Raw genomic sequence first — 13,926 nt, 5'->3', positions numbered from 1 at the left:
CCATATCTAGGGTTTTAGGCAGCTGATGAGGTCCTTGAGCTCCTGCTCCCCTGCTTCCACTTCCCAAGGGCTGCGATGTCAGGCATATGCCAGCGCACCCCGCCCAGCACACTTCTTTTTAATGCACTCTCACCCCTCCAGGCTCACTGTTCAGCAGGACAAACTTCTGAGATGTATCACAAGCCCTGGCTAAATGAGGAGAGGCAGAAACATCTCAGGCAGATACAAATTGACCTGGGCCGCTTCTGACTATGACAGTGAGAGCAGGACTTCTCTATAGATATGACCCCAACCCTAGGACACTGGTGATTTCAGTCAGCTCTGTCTCCTGCATTTCCCTCTAAACGGCTTTCAGGAAGGCGGGATAGGATATGACATGGGCAAGCCACTCTGCTTTCTGCTGGCCAGGAACAGAAAGGCCAGCTTCTTTTGCTTATTACTAACAACTCACACTTCTCCCACACAAACATAGAACTTGGGAATAGAAACTGAAGGGAAGAAGGACAAAGGGGGCCCCATTTTTGCTGAGCCTGGACTAAGCTTTGGGGGTTAGTACACCATTTAATCAAATTCCCTGAACCTCTCATTTTATAAGGTGACATCTTCTGTATTAGCTATGAAGGGCAGGCTGAAGCTAGCAAAGGCCAACAGTGACCTGTGTGCCAGCTTTCCTGCTCCCTCTCCCAGTGTGATAAGCCTTGTCAGAGCCCCTTTAAACTCAGGGCCCACACCGACTCTCCCTCAATCACACCTTCAGTATTGGTCTTCACCTCCCAAATCCCAAGAAAACACACCAACTGCTTCAGAATAGTTCTAGTTTTGGTTTTTTCCGTGGGTATTTTTGTTGTTTTATTTCAAATTCTGAAAAAAATTCCCCAGGGCTCTGTGGGGCTCCCCATTCACTGCCCTTCTTCATACAGCAAACCTATTTCAAGGACAGCATTTTTTCCTAAGGAACAACTCATACTGAATCCTTAACCTGGGCTGCAGAAGCAGATTCCTGCCTGCTGTACAGAGCACAATTCCTTCCCTGACACTAGGTTACCTGCCACATTCAAAGAGTGCCTCTCCCGTCAGAGTGGAACCGAGCTCGCACCATGCTCTGCTGACAATCCCTTCACTGTAGCCATCCCACAGCAACCCTGCAGTTCAGGAGAGTGATAGGAAATTATAAACCTTCACTCATTTCCCCCACATCTTCACTCCACCCTTTCAACCCCACCCTTGGGATATCATTGGGTTTTCTCCCAACAGTTACTTGGGGAAAAAAAGGTAAAACAACAACAACAAAAAAAGTTCAAGGTCTTGGTGCTCAGCCCAAGGGGCTCCATGTGCTGGGACACCAGTGGGCAGGGTCTCTGCCTCTCTGGCCTGCACCCGGGCCATCTCCTGACCCCTGGCTACAAAAGCAGGGAGGGGCAGGAGCCAGCACAGGACCCGAGTGGGCAGCGTCTCACGATCTGGTGGAGCCCCAGGAAGCATCATTCAACTTGGCCACTGTGGACGAACACAGAAGAAACAAAAAACAAACAAACAAACAAACAAACAAAAAAAAAAAACACTGTCAAGTAAAAGGGGAAAGCTGGTGAATTCCATCCCAGTCTTGACCCCATGGTTTCTCCAAACACTTCATTAGGCTACCTTACATATGTCTGAATATTAATTATAAGGAAAGCTGGAAAATAAAAAGGAAATTTTAGTCTTTCCCTATCCATAAACAGAATGTTTTCTGCCTTTTTGATATACTCATAGTAAACAGGAAGACAATTCTTGAGACATTGAATAACTGGAGGTTTCGCAGTGAAGGGCCCACAGGAGTCATACAGTGCACAGCCACCGGCAGCAGTGGAGAGCAATCACAGCAGTGAGATGCTGATGGCAGAGGCAGTGGAGAGCAATCACAGCAGTGAGATGCTGATGGCAGAGGCCAGGGTCAGACCACATGACTCCTTTGGAAGGGACGAATCAAATACATTTAGATTTTGAAATGACCCTTTCATGCTAAGAAGCAAGTCTGAGAAGTCAGCTTGTTTCCTTAGCATCAAAGACACTGCTTGATTTTGATTTCCTTTTCCCTTCCCCATCCCTATCCCCAACCTAGAGAGAGAGAGAGAGAGAGAGAGAGAGAGAGAGAGAGAGAGAGAGAGAGTGAGAGTGTGTGTGTAACACTAATTACTATGTATATTATTGGAGGTTGAAACTAAGGTCTCCTGCGTGTCAGGAAAGTATTCTACCTATGAACTATATTCCTAGTCCCATCTTCACTTTTTATTTCGAGGCAGGGTCTGAAAGGCCAGTTTTGAACTCACTCTGGAGCCAGGCTTCTTAGCCTTGAAGTAGCGAATCATCCTGCCTCAGTTTGTTGAACAGCTGGGACTGCAAGCCAGTTTGGTTTCTCTAGTTCTCTTACCCTTTCCCCAAAACCAGACTCAGTGTGAACATTAGCTTTGAAGACACAAAACTAACCAATAGAGAAGGCAGCTCAGACAGGGGAGAAAGAGGTACAGAATTCGAGAAGATCGGAGATGAAGAAAACGTACAAAATTATATATATATTTATATATATAATGACATGACATATCTATGTACAACAGGCTGGACACTGAAGAAACTATACAGTGACGTTCGGCTTTGTCCCCTCCCACATGGACTTCTGATAAGGATGACAGCATGAGAAAATGGAGCAAAAAACACAAAAATTATATACAATTACAAATGAGAGTCAAGGAGTTTGGGGGTCAGGGAGACCGGGGATCCTGTGCTCTCCACTCCTTCCTCACCAACCTATGTCTGCCCTATCTGAACGATGGCCAGAGACCTGAGCAGTGGCCAGCCAGGAGAAGAGTGTATTTACATGTCTCTTCCCTAACACACATCCACAGACTCGCCAGACAACCTAAGGGAACACTGGGATCTGTGAAGGGGAGAGAGACTGCACCAACTTGCTCTTTTGACCAGTTCTCATTCTGGCCCTCTCTGCTGATGATGAGCAGGTGGCACTCAGTAAGATCCAGGCCAAACTCGTGATGACACAGCAAGACAGGCTGCTGCCTCCCTCCCTGCACCCTCCTTCCAGCCTCCACCATGAATCATCTGCTAAGGACCAGCTGCTCCAGCTGGCAGCAGCACTGAGCTCTGGGGACCAGCTTCCTTCGTCCCTTCTTCCTCCAAGCCTAACATACACCTAGTGTCTGACTACATCTGAAGTGTGAGGCCACAGCGAGTGAGGCTGTCTCCTCAGGCCCATCCATCTGCTGCCAGAGCAGGTTTGTAGCAGCTAGGGTCAATGGCAGACCCAGGAAAGTGGGCAGAGTCAAGACATGTACAGGGCCAGCCTTTTTGGTTTGTTCTTTTTCCCTCTCAAAAAAGCTGACACCTATGAGATTGTTGTCTGAAGCTATGACCCTTAAGTCTGAACTCTCTCTCGTCCCATGTAGCACTTCTAGCTTTACAGAGCTAAGGCTCAGCCACAGGCCTGCCACAATTTTGGTTTTATGATGACCAGTACGACAATGGCAGACGTAGGACTTTAGAGTTAGAATTAGCCTGTACGTGTTTCCTTCTGTTTACAGATGAGGAACAGAATCAATCCAGAAAGGCTACAGACCTGGTCAAGCTCACACATTAGTGCTGTTGAGCGGGACAAGAACTGTAGCCCACGTATTCCAACTCCTAAACTCTTTCCATATCCCATAATACTTTCAAAAAGCAACATGCGGAAGAAAAAATACACCATTTTTTTTTTTCATGAGTAGCTAACGTCCATTAAACTTTACATTCCTTGAGAAGCAGGGCAACTGTTGCAGGAACACAGCAGAGGGGTTAGGTGGGCAACTGTAGTTTCAGGCAAGCAAATGCCCTCTCCTTTGAAGGTTCCCTAAACATCCATGATGGGAACACAAAGCACAGAGGCCTAAGGGACAACACACTTAGAAGCACAGAGAGCGTCTCCTTCACTCCACCTTTCCCAACATGTCAACTCAGCCTTGGGACACTGAACCTGTCACACTGCTCCAAGACAGCTTGTCCAAGGACTTGCTCCTCCAGCAGGAGAATTCGCATCTTCCACATTTCTCACCACAGGAAAAGCTGCAGTGCTCTGCATTCCTAGTCTTTCCTACTCTTGGGTGTCTACTGGGCTATCTTGATGGTATACGAGTTTCAATTTACCCAAAGACATGAGCTCAGAGCCCCTCTTCAGCCTAAGCCCCCAGCAGGATGTATTCCCTGGTCAGCAAGCTGAGCTCTGACTAGGTGCCAATTCCCTGCCTACAATATATAAAAGTCCAGTGGGTGAGGAAGGGGAAGAGAGGGGCCCAGGTTACCCCGCAAGCTTGCTGGTGACGAGCGAGGACTTTCTCTGGGGCAGGTCCTGTGGGGTGGGGATGTGGTCACCGGTCACCAGGTTCTTGTCTGCTCCTGCACTCGGTAGCTGCTTGTTCTTCATCTTGGCTTTGGCCATGTTGTAGTCTCCTGAGTCAAAGTACTTTTGCTAAGAGACAGGAGGGAGGTTTAAATGAAGGTGCAGCTCTGGTGTTCTCCAAAAGCAGGGGCTCACTGTCTACCACCAGCATAAGCTGCCACCCACTTCAGCTGTCCCTGCATTCCCCATGCAGAGTCCACATCACTCACTTGTACACTCATCCCCCAGCATGCTCTGACCTTGTCAGAATATAAGCAGTTTCCTAGCAGAAACATGGACCTTTGTAGCTTAAGAGGCAGTTGTGTCCCTCAACCTAGGTGACAACTCCTATATCTTTTGTACCTTACTGAGAACAGAAGGTTCAATTATAATCACTTCATTCATGACAGCCAGGTGACAAAGCAATGCCTTGGTGCTGGGGAAATGCATGAGTAAAACTCAAGGGTCAATCTGGGTCTATGAGGACCAGAGACCAAGCGGAAACCAACCATCTCAGAGTTAGAAATTATTCTCAGAGCAGGAATAGGAACTGGGAACTGGGCTGCTCATGAGGCAGTGTGCTTTCCAGACTGCCACCACTCCCACACATGTTCCATGGTGAGACTGTCTGCCCACGCCTGGCTCGCCTGAAGCGAGATAAGCTGCAAATCAGCATCACACCATCATCTGTGACTAACACTGAGCACCTGGGACTCTCCACAGGAGGCTACTTCTGTCTCCACCTCATCCTTACACTGCCACTTTGTCCTTATAACCTGCTGTCAGCTCAGTTCACAGGCCAGAGAAACCTGACCACAATGGACATGGCTGTGAGGGCAGACCCCCACTGTTGAGGAGGGTCCTTCCAGCTGTTCTATTTCTTCACTTTTGTGGTCTTAGGTTGAACCCAGGCTAGACAAGGGCTTTCCCATGGAGTCATATCCTCTATCATTCTGTACAGGGAAAAGAATTGTCTCTGTGTTACCTTTTTTATTTATTTATTTTTTTTTGAAAGTGTCTCAAAAAGTCCTGGAACTTACTCTGTATACCAGGCTGGCCTTAATCTCAGAGATCTAACTGCCACTGCTTCCCCAGTGCTGGTATTAAAAGCATGTACTTTTACAATTAAAAAAAAAAAAAAATCATGTCTGTATGTGTCCATGGAGGCCAGAGGTTCTCCTGGAGCTGAGGTTCCAGCTGCCTGATGTGGGTGCTGGGAACCAGACACTGCCTTTCTGGCAGACAGCAGCCCAATTCTCTTAACTGCTGATCCACCTCTCTAGCCCTAGCCTACGCTATTCTAAAACTTAGGCTGCTCTTGGATTTGTGGTGATCTTTCTGCTTCAGCTTAGGTGCTTAGGTCACAGACACGAGCCAGCACACCCAGCTAAAACAAATTTCTTTCCTCCTAGGAGTATAGCTAATGTGTGATGCTAGTTTTTTTTTTTTTTTTTTTTTTCCCTTTTCTTTTTTTTCAGAGCTGGGGAGTGATGCTAGTTTTAATAGTCTAAAGAACCCTACTGCGCCAGTTTAAGAATTTTGGGTCTTCTGTCTCTAATATCCTCCCTTCAGTCCCTATCTGCTACCTACCCAAATGCCCAACATTAAGCCTTCATTTTCTATAGTATAGGGAAGTAGTAACATCATTGCAGAGATTCACAATAATGTGAAAAACACAATAATGTTTTTCTCTTTTCAAGTTTCTAGCTCATCTTTACTACTGCTATTAACCAAACCTACAGAAAAACATGCAGTAGAACCTCTACAGACTTCATCCAAGGTGCCACAGTATAAGGGCGTCCCATACCCCTTTCTGGAGTCTCTTCATGAGGAAGTCGGAGCCTCCAGGCTTTTGTCCTAGGCTTGGATATTTGGCCTTTAGCTTTGCTTCCTCAGCTTTCTCAGGAAGAATACCTTCTTTCTCCTGTGTATCCTGAAGAAAACAAGCCAAGTGAAATTAATGGCTGAAAACCAATGACTTCTAATATCTGGCTACCTTTATATTATCAAAATTTTCCTGGAGGTCTACCTCTTTGTAAATATGCTATCTACACTCTGTTCTGTCTAGTGTGTGTATTATTGAAGGGTTTACTTTATGTGCATGTATTCTGCAGGCATGTATGACTGTGTACCACATGGATGCCTGGTGCCCTTGGGTTGAGAAGAGGGCATTAGGTCTCCTAGAGCAGAATTGTAAATGGTTGTGAGCTACCATGTGCTGGGAACTGAATCCAGGTGTTTTGCAAGAGCAATGAGTGCTCTTAACCACGGAGCCATCTTTTTTGCTCATCCACTCTTAAAAGTTAGACCTTTGCTCAAAGATTTGCCCAAGATAACTGTATCAAGTAAAGAAAAACAAGCTAGTTCTTATATTAAGCCAAGGAATCACCCCAGTGACCTGTGAGGATTAGGGTAAAGGTAGTATCTAAACATGATACTTGAATCATAGAGCAAGCCATAACTCACTCAGTATTGCTAGGAGGAAAGATAAAAAAAGGACCTGGGAGAGTTCCTGGCTGTCGTACAGGTAAGAGGAGCTTAATCTTCTGAGAGGCTCCCTCCTCATTCACACTCTAAGAAGCAATCTGGTCTCGCTGTGGACTCTAGCTCGGCATGTAGCCTATTCTAAAGATATCTACCTGAGTAATATACTTTCATAAATGCAGGCAGGCAAGAGGTAAACAGAAATCAACATGCCATTAGTTTTTCTTGTTTTGGTGTTTTTAAAAAATTTTCTGAGACAGGTTCTTTGTGTAGACCAGGCTGGTCTTGAACTCAAGAGATCCACCTGCCTCTGTCGACCGAGTGCTGGCGTTAAAGGCATGCGCCACCATCTCCTGGCTAGTGTATTTTCATTTGAAAAACAGGTTCAGAGAGAACACAAAGTGTATTTAATGAGTCCTTGAGCTCAGTGTTAAGTAACTCAAATATGATGTTGAAGAAGGGGTTTGGCACTAGTGTTTTCATAATGCAATGGTGAGTGGACTACATCCCACTGAAGAGAAATTCGAGGGGATCTATAAGTCACCGACGGTGAACAACAAATCATCCCTATCAAATAGGTCTGAGGAAGTTGCCACCTGAACCTACCTCGCGGTAATAATTATCCTTCCCCCGCCCCCATGCTGGTTCATTTTAAATGTCTTCACCTTGACCTTTATCTTGCTGTGGATGAAGGATGAGCTCCGGTCTGGTGGTTATCTCTACTAATCAAACATCTCATTTACAGCTCAGGACCACCAGCCAGCCCCCTTTCATTCGCCTCATCTTTCCAAACACCCGCCCACGCCAGAGCTCGGCCAATTATAGAACAGCTTCCATGAACTGAATAGAGGTCTATTGGCCAATAAGACTGGGGATCCCACAGATTGACAATCGGCTTGACTAATCGACATTAGGGCACTAGGCCGCGCCGAAATGTAGCCTGCGCGACATTAGTAGTGGCCAACCCCTGTGGAGCCCGAGGCAGAGGCGGCCAATCAGCGGCGGCCGGGGCGTATTCCGCCCGCGCGGCCGCCCCCGTTCCCCCTTCTCCTCACCTGCTTCTCCTCGCCGGTTTCCTCCGCAGGGTTTTCTTCTTCTTGTTTCTGGGACATGGCAGGACCAGGACTGTGCAGTGAAGGGCCCGGGAAGTCAGCCGGAAAAGGGAAGGGGGAGGGGAAACGGAGACAACCTGAGCTGCTGCTCCGGCTACTGTCACTATGGTTGCTCAGTCAAAATGGCGGCTCAAGCCCGTGACGTTGAGACCGCCCCCTCCTATGGGAGCCAATGAGAGTGTGCTTGACGGGACAATGACGTAACGACACACCAATAAGCGTTGACTGGAGGTGGAAGGACTCTTCACAAGCGACAGGCAAGCTAGAACACCAACCGGGAAAGAGAGTGAGCCTTAAGACCCAATTAAGAGCCTTCATGGACCTTAGGGGCAGGACAGCTACTTTGGTATTCTGGCTTCTTGGGCGGGCCGAAGCTGCTTTCAGTTACTTCGTCAGGTCCTGGTCCAGTTGCTGGACGTTGTTGCACCAGAGCTGGGTTAACATAAAAATCCTTTTTTCTCTGGTGCAAAGGATCAATCCTTGAGCGGTGTTAGAAGGAAGTTACCCAAGACCAGAAATAAAAATTGGAAGACAAACTGATATTCAGCGGTTTTCCAGGACTGAGTGCTAGCTTGTATGAGACTTGAGTTTGTTTGTTTGTTTGTTTGTTTGTTTTTTAAGATTTATTATATAAGTACACGGTAGCTGTCTTCAGACACACCAGAAGAGGGCATCAGCTCTCAGTACAGATTGTTGTAGCCACCATGTGGTTGTTGAGATAGTTCTTGAGCATCTATCAAAGTAGATAGTACTGTATTACTTTTATAGGAATACATACATAAGGCACCCTCTGATTTTCAAAGCTTTTTAATTCTCAGATTAAATTGTTGTCATCTCCTCCTCCTCCCCCTCCCCTTTTTGTTTTTTTCTGTGTAACAGTTCTGGCTGTTCTGGAACTTACTTTGTAGACCAGGCTGGCCTCAAAATCATGGAGATCTGCCTGCCTCTGCCTTCCAACTGCTGGGATTCAAGTCTTCTTAAGAGTGTTAATGAGTATTACATATTTATATTCTGAATAATTAGTCTAACAGCTGGGCATCAACCTACACCTTGAGAGGCATAGGCAGCAAGGTCACAAATTCAAGGCTGTCTTTGCCTACATAGAATTCAATGCTAGACCCTGTTGCAAAGCAGAAAAAGAATAAAGGATAATGGCTACAGGCACTATCTCCATAGTAACAACCCACTACTCTCTTGTGGCATATTAAACAAAATACAACAAAGTCTAATAACAGCACTGCCCATGACATTTTCATTTTTTGAGAATGAGTCTCCCTGTATAGTCCTTTGCTGGCCTATAACTCACTATGTAGAAAGGGCTGGCTTTGAACCCCTAGGGATCCACCTGCCTCTCTGCCTCTGCCTCAAAGTGCCAGCATTAAAGGCACAGGCAACAGCAATTTTTGGTAACTTCTTGTGACAGGATCGGGGACTTCTTGATCATTTCTCATAGCATTAGGTGCACTTCTCATGGGACAATCTGAGAACACTGGAACACAGATTATTACTATAAAAGGCAGTATCTGGTAACCATAGATATGGAAATGTTTATAAAGCTCTAGGAAAATTTAAAAGACCCATTCACAACACAGGGTCAAAAGGAAAAAGTGGTTCTGACAAAGGTCATTTAGAAATACCTTGATCCCTCAGGACAAATCAGAGAAAGGCTTTCTTGGGTTAGTGAGAAGGTTAATTTGGTGGTCATACAAATGTTCAGAAACTTAAGGCACAAAGGTGAGCAGTCTAAGCCAAGTCTACTGCAAGCTTTGGGTAAGAGATAATTAGGATTAACCTAAAAATGTGGTAGTTAAGAGCAAAGCAGAGATGCATGTGTAGCTCAGTAGTAGAGCACTTGTCTAGCATGCATAAAGCCCTGAGTTCGATCTCCAGTACTGCTGGCAGCAGTGGGTGGGTAGGGTGTGGGAATATGTCTGTGGGTATAATAAGGAGAAAAAGTTAAGACAAGAAAATATAAGAGTAAACCTAATTAACAGTATGTGAGAAGCTGGACCTAGTGGGGTAAGCCTATGTCAGCATCAGATGGGAGAGGCCTGGAGGCATAGCTCAACAGTACTGGCTGTTCTTGCAGAGGACATAGGATAGGTTCTCAGTACCCACAAGACTCACAACCATCTCTAAGTCCAGCTCTGGGGGACTCTGAGGCCGTCTAGTTTCCACTGGCAGAATTCCATGCATGTGGTACACAAATGCACATGTAGGTAAAACATCTTTATGCACAAAATGAAATCTTTTGAAAAAATGTTTAAAATAATAAAGGGGATCTGTGCTGTAGACATTCTAAGGGAGAGAAGAATAATAAGCCAATCATAAGCAATTATATTTTTTTATAAGCTAATGGTTAGAACTGGGGCATTGGCCATCAAGAGCATTATTAGGTTCATCTCTTAGAAAAACTCAAGTGTCATTTGCAAGGTATTCACAGGAAAAGCCATTTTCATTATCTTCAATGGTAATACTGTATTCCTGGGTAATTTACTTTGATTGAGATGGAGATCTACTAGGATATTAACTGGTGCCCAGGTCAGCACTGTCAATATATATTACAACTAATAAAGATATAAACCATGTACAAAGAGACGAGAGGCACAATTATTGATCTTTATTATACAGAAACATGAAGGCAATATACACTAAATGAGTGCTTGGCAGTGAACATTACACAGATTAGAAGTGAAGACATCCTCATTGTATGGACATATAAAAGTAAACACTGAGAGTTGCAAGAAAGAATTCAACTTCTATCCCCCAAACAAGCTGAAGCTTTCAAAGAAAAGCCTGGTGTCAATTCACTATGAATTGTTCCAATGGGAAGATAAGATGAGCTGCTAGATAATACATGGGCTGACTTTTGCCCTTCTAGAGAGCCAGACTAAGGCTCTACTTAGCTTCTCAAATGACAACTTCTATCTCTACTCATCTAAGAGTCAGATGAAATGAAAACAGTAACAGTGAGCTGGAGACCTTTCATGGACCTAGGAAGGTTCGGGGAAACAGATGAAGTTATACTAATTTATTTCTGATTAGAAGCATTTGGTATGAGTCCAAGTCATCTGTCCAGTGACTGTGTGACAGCCAGTCTCTCCCCAGTGATCAACAGGGTGCTTGAAATCTGCACCACACAGTGCTGGCCTCTTTACAACCCTTGAACCTAGGCTTTGCATCTGTTGCTGGTGACATTCAACTGCCCTTTTAAATAGGAGCTCTTCAACCTCTTTACTGAAGCAAAAACATTTTAAAGGATTTGGCCAGGATGACTGTGTTGAAAGAAAACACAATTTAGAGGGTGCCAATAGATTAAATATAGACAGAATTACTGCCAAAGCCCTTAAGTACAGGGAAAATTTATCAGTTTATGTAGGAAATAAAAACAGGGACTATGAAAATATGGAGTTTGGCTACATTTCTAGACTCAATGCTGTAATTTGGAACTTGAAACTTACAATTCCCTTAATTTCATCAGAGTAGAGATATTTAAAGTAGTCTAGAGAAAACAGGACAGTCACATACTAAAGGATGAAAAATCTTTAATGTTTGAATGAGAGATGGTCTCATATAGCCAAGGCTAGCCCTGAATTCACTAATCTAGCTGTCACTTCTTTTTTTCCTTTTTTTTTTTTTTTTTTTGAGCTGTGGACCGAACCCAAGGCCTTGTGCTTGCTAGGCAAACACTCTACCACTGAGCTAAATCCTCAACCCCGCTGTCACTATCTCTTAAAGTGCTAGGATGACAGGTGTTTATCCCGACACTTGGTTTCAAAGATGTGAAGTCTCATATTGCCTTCCTCCTTCTCTACAAGTTCTAATGCTGGCTATATGAAGGAGGTGACTGAGGCACGTTGCTTTTTCAATTCAGACTCTTTCTTACTTAATGAACGTAGGAGCAAGATACTTCTAAAAAAGGAGTGTGGTCTACATTTCGGCCTTTAGAACTAAGGAATTCAGGTCATCAAACTTGGAATGTTTTCATTATATAAAGATGAGAAAAATCGCAGGCGGGAGGTATAATCTCAGGAACCATTTGCTTCAAAAATTAGTCTTGTTTCCATTGCCTCTCATTCAGAGAGTTGGTGATTTCAGGAAGCGTCATTGTTTAACAGAGGTGGAGAGACAAAGACTGAGAAAACATGAATAATGGAGAAAAATTAGATATGGTTCACTCTTCATTTCCTTCACATCATTTTCTTGCTGGGAAACTCTAATCCCCACATAAGAACTCCTGTTTATCCAGAAGCACACTGGTTAAAACTAAACCCAGAAATGGGAGATGTTTATTAGATGTGTGTGGGTTCACCCCTTTCATTCAGTCAGAGTGGAAGCGAGGAGAAATAGTTTGTTTGAAAGGTCAATGGCCCATGGAGAGGCCCTGAGGTTGTCCTCCTCAAGTCAGGCGTTTGATTCAAAATGAGGGAAAATGATGACAGTATCTTATCACGCCAAACTCAGTGATGGGGTCTCTGACAGTCACCAGCCAGCAAGGAAAAGGAGAAACCTGCCTACTGGCTTTAGGATTTGTTGAAGGCTGCCAGCACAGCCCAGATCATCTCTGTGGCATTGTGCTTTGTCCCTTCCACTTCAGGGTCCAGTTCTACTAGGTCCTTGGTTCGATTCATTGCCACATCATACTTATCATCTGTAAGACAAGAGAAGACGTTCTCCAGCACATCGGAGGAGTGGGCCAGCACCAGGAGCGCCAGTGTTCGCCTGTCCATCCGCTGAGGGTCATTTACCCACCGTTCCAGCACACTGTCTTGAAGCTTTTTCATTAGTCGCTGTTTCTCTGTTGTATTAGTCACTGGATGAGTGGTCATGTCGAACAGCAGAAAATTCTGCTTCTCTGTGGTTAGAATACCCTTTTCTACCAGGTTCTTGGCAATTCGTTCTCGTACATTTCTCAGCTGGTACTGTAATTTGAAGGGGTTCCATGTCTCACCTGTTGGGAAACAAATAGTGGAAAACAAAATTTAAAAAGCCAGTTTGTTATTTGAGTCTTGTTTAAATTTTTTTTAAAGATTTATTTTATGTATCTTATATAAGTCCATTGTAGCTGTCTTCAGACACACCAGAATGGTCCCATTACAGATGGCTGTGAGCCACCATGTGGTTGCTGGGAATTGAACTCAGGACCTCTGGAAGAGCAGACAGTGCTCTTAACCGCTGAGCCATTTCTCCAGCCCCCTGGATTTTTAATTTTTGTTCTTTATTTATTTAGGTTTATTTGTAGTTATTTATGTACACAGGTGTGCACAGAGACCAAAATAGGGTGTTGAATATTCTGGAGCTGAAGTTACAGGCTCTTGCAAGCCACCTGACATGAGTGCTGGGAATTGAACTCAGGTCCTCTGGAAGAGCAGGAAGCACTCTTAACCACTGAGCCATCTCTCTGGCCCTTTATTTCAACTCTTGTATGAATTCTCTGTAATGTTGTTAGTCATTCTTGTGTGGTGTGTGTGTGTGTGTGTGTGTGTGTGTGTGTGTGTGTGTGTGAACATAGATGTCAGAGAACAGCTTCAGGGTCATTTAGCCCTACCTTACCTCTTTTTTCTCAGACAGGGTCTTTCACCTGCTTGGACATTGCCAAGAAGGTTGAGCTGGCTGGTCATCAAGCTAGTCTCCTCACTGGGATTAAAATGCAGATTACTTGGCCTAGAATACTTATCCTTCCTTCCTTCCTTCCTTCCTTCCTTCCTTCCTTCCTTCCTTCCTCTATTTATCCATCTGCCCACCCATCCATCCATCTATATGGGTTCTGGGAATCAAATTCATGATTTTATGCTTGTAAGGCAAAGCAGTTTACTGACTGGGCTCTCTCTCCCCAGCCCTTGTTCTTATGTTTTTGCCATTTTCTTCAAGATATTAGTTTTTCTAGGATGACTTCTTTTCCATATCACATGTATGTCCTAGTTGGGT

At 44.7% G+C, this 13,926-nt stretch overlaps 2 protein-coding genes across 4 annotated transcripts in view; both read right to left on the bottom strand.

Annotated features, from left to right (window-relative positions):
- Positions 1-801: 801 nt before the first annotated feature.
- On the bottom strand, positions 802-8,138 carry Ensa (endosulfine alpha). 2 transcript variants are annotated; one of them, NM_021842.3, is made up of 4 exons: positions 7,942-8,138; positions 6,210-6,335; positions 4,326-4,492; positions 802-1,497 (listed from the first exon to the last, which is right to left on the bottom strand). In NM_021842.3, the coding sequence occupies exons 1-4, from the start codon at positions 7,996-7,998 to the stop codon at positions 1,482-1,484; spliced, it is 366 nt and encodes a 121-aa protein (NP_068614.1). In that variant the 5' UTR covers positions 7,999-8,138; the 3' UTR covers positions 802-1,481. The 2 variants fall into 2 exon arrangements, with proteins under 2 accessions (NP_068614.1, NP_001029146.1); NM_001033974.2 differs by lacking the exon at positions 802-1,497 and having other exon boundaries at positions 2,520-4,492.
- A 2,465-nt stretch (positions 8,139-10,603) lies between these two features.
- The window catches only part of Golph3l (golgi phosphoprotein 3-like), a 29,783-nt gene continuing 26,460 nt past the window's right edge, over positions 10,604-13,926 (bottom strand). Inside the window, exon 4 of one of the 2 annotated variants that reach the window (XM_087624111.1) lies at positions 10,604-12,949. In XM_087624111.1, the coding sequence (XP_087480237.1) occupies positions 12,522-12,949 (428 nt within the window). In that variant the 3' untranslated portion in view covers positions 10,604-12,521. The remainder of the gene's footprint in view (positions 12,950-13,926) is intronic. The other variant, NM_001007698.1, reaches the window with a different exon arrangement.

The sequence above is a fragment of the Rattus norvegicus genome, chromosome 2 (genome assembly GCF_021556685.1).
Source record: "Rattus norvegicus strain SHRSP/BbbUtx chromosome 2, alternate assembly SHRSP_T2T, whole genome shotgun sequence".
NCBI lineage: Eukaryota > Metazoa > Chordata > Mammalia > Rodentia > Muridae > Rattus > Rattus norvegicus.
The sequence above is the reverse complement of the archived record's forward strand: the minus strand, read 5'-3'. Positions and strand labels throughout refer to the sequence as shown.

Bases quoted from the DNA above. Each gene is read 5' to 3' on its own strand.
- Ensa (NM_021842.3), bottom strand. From the start codon at position 7,998: ATGTCCCAGAAACAAGAAGAAGAAAACCCTGCGGAGGAAACCGGCGAG. The intron at 6,336-7,941 runs GTGAGGAGAAGG...TGTTTTCTTCAG, and splicing joins AAACCGGCGAGGAGAAGCAG to GATACACAGGAGAAAGAAGG. The intron at 4,493-6,209 runs GTATGGGACGCC...CCTGTCTCTTAG, and splicing joins TGAAGAGACTCCAGAAAGGG to CAAAAGTACTTTGACTCAGG.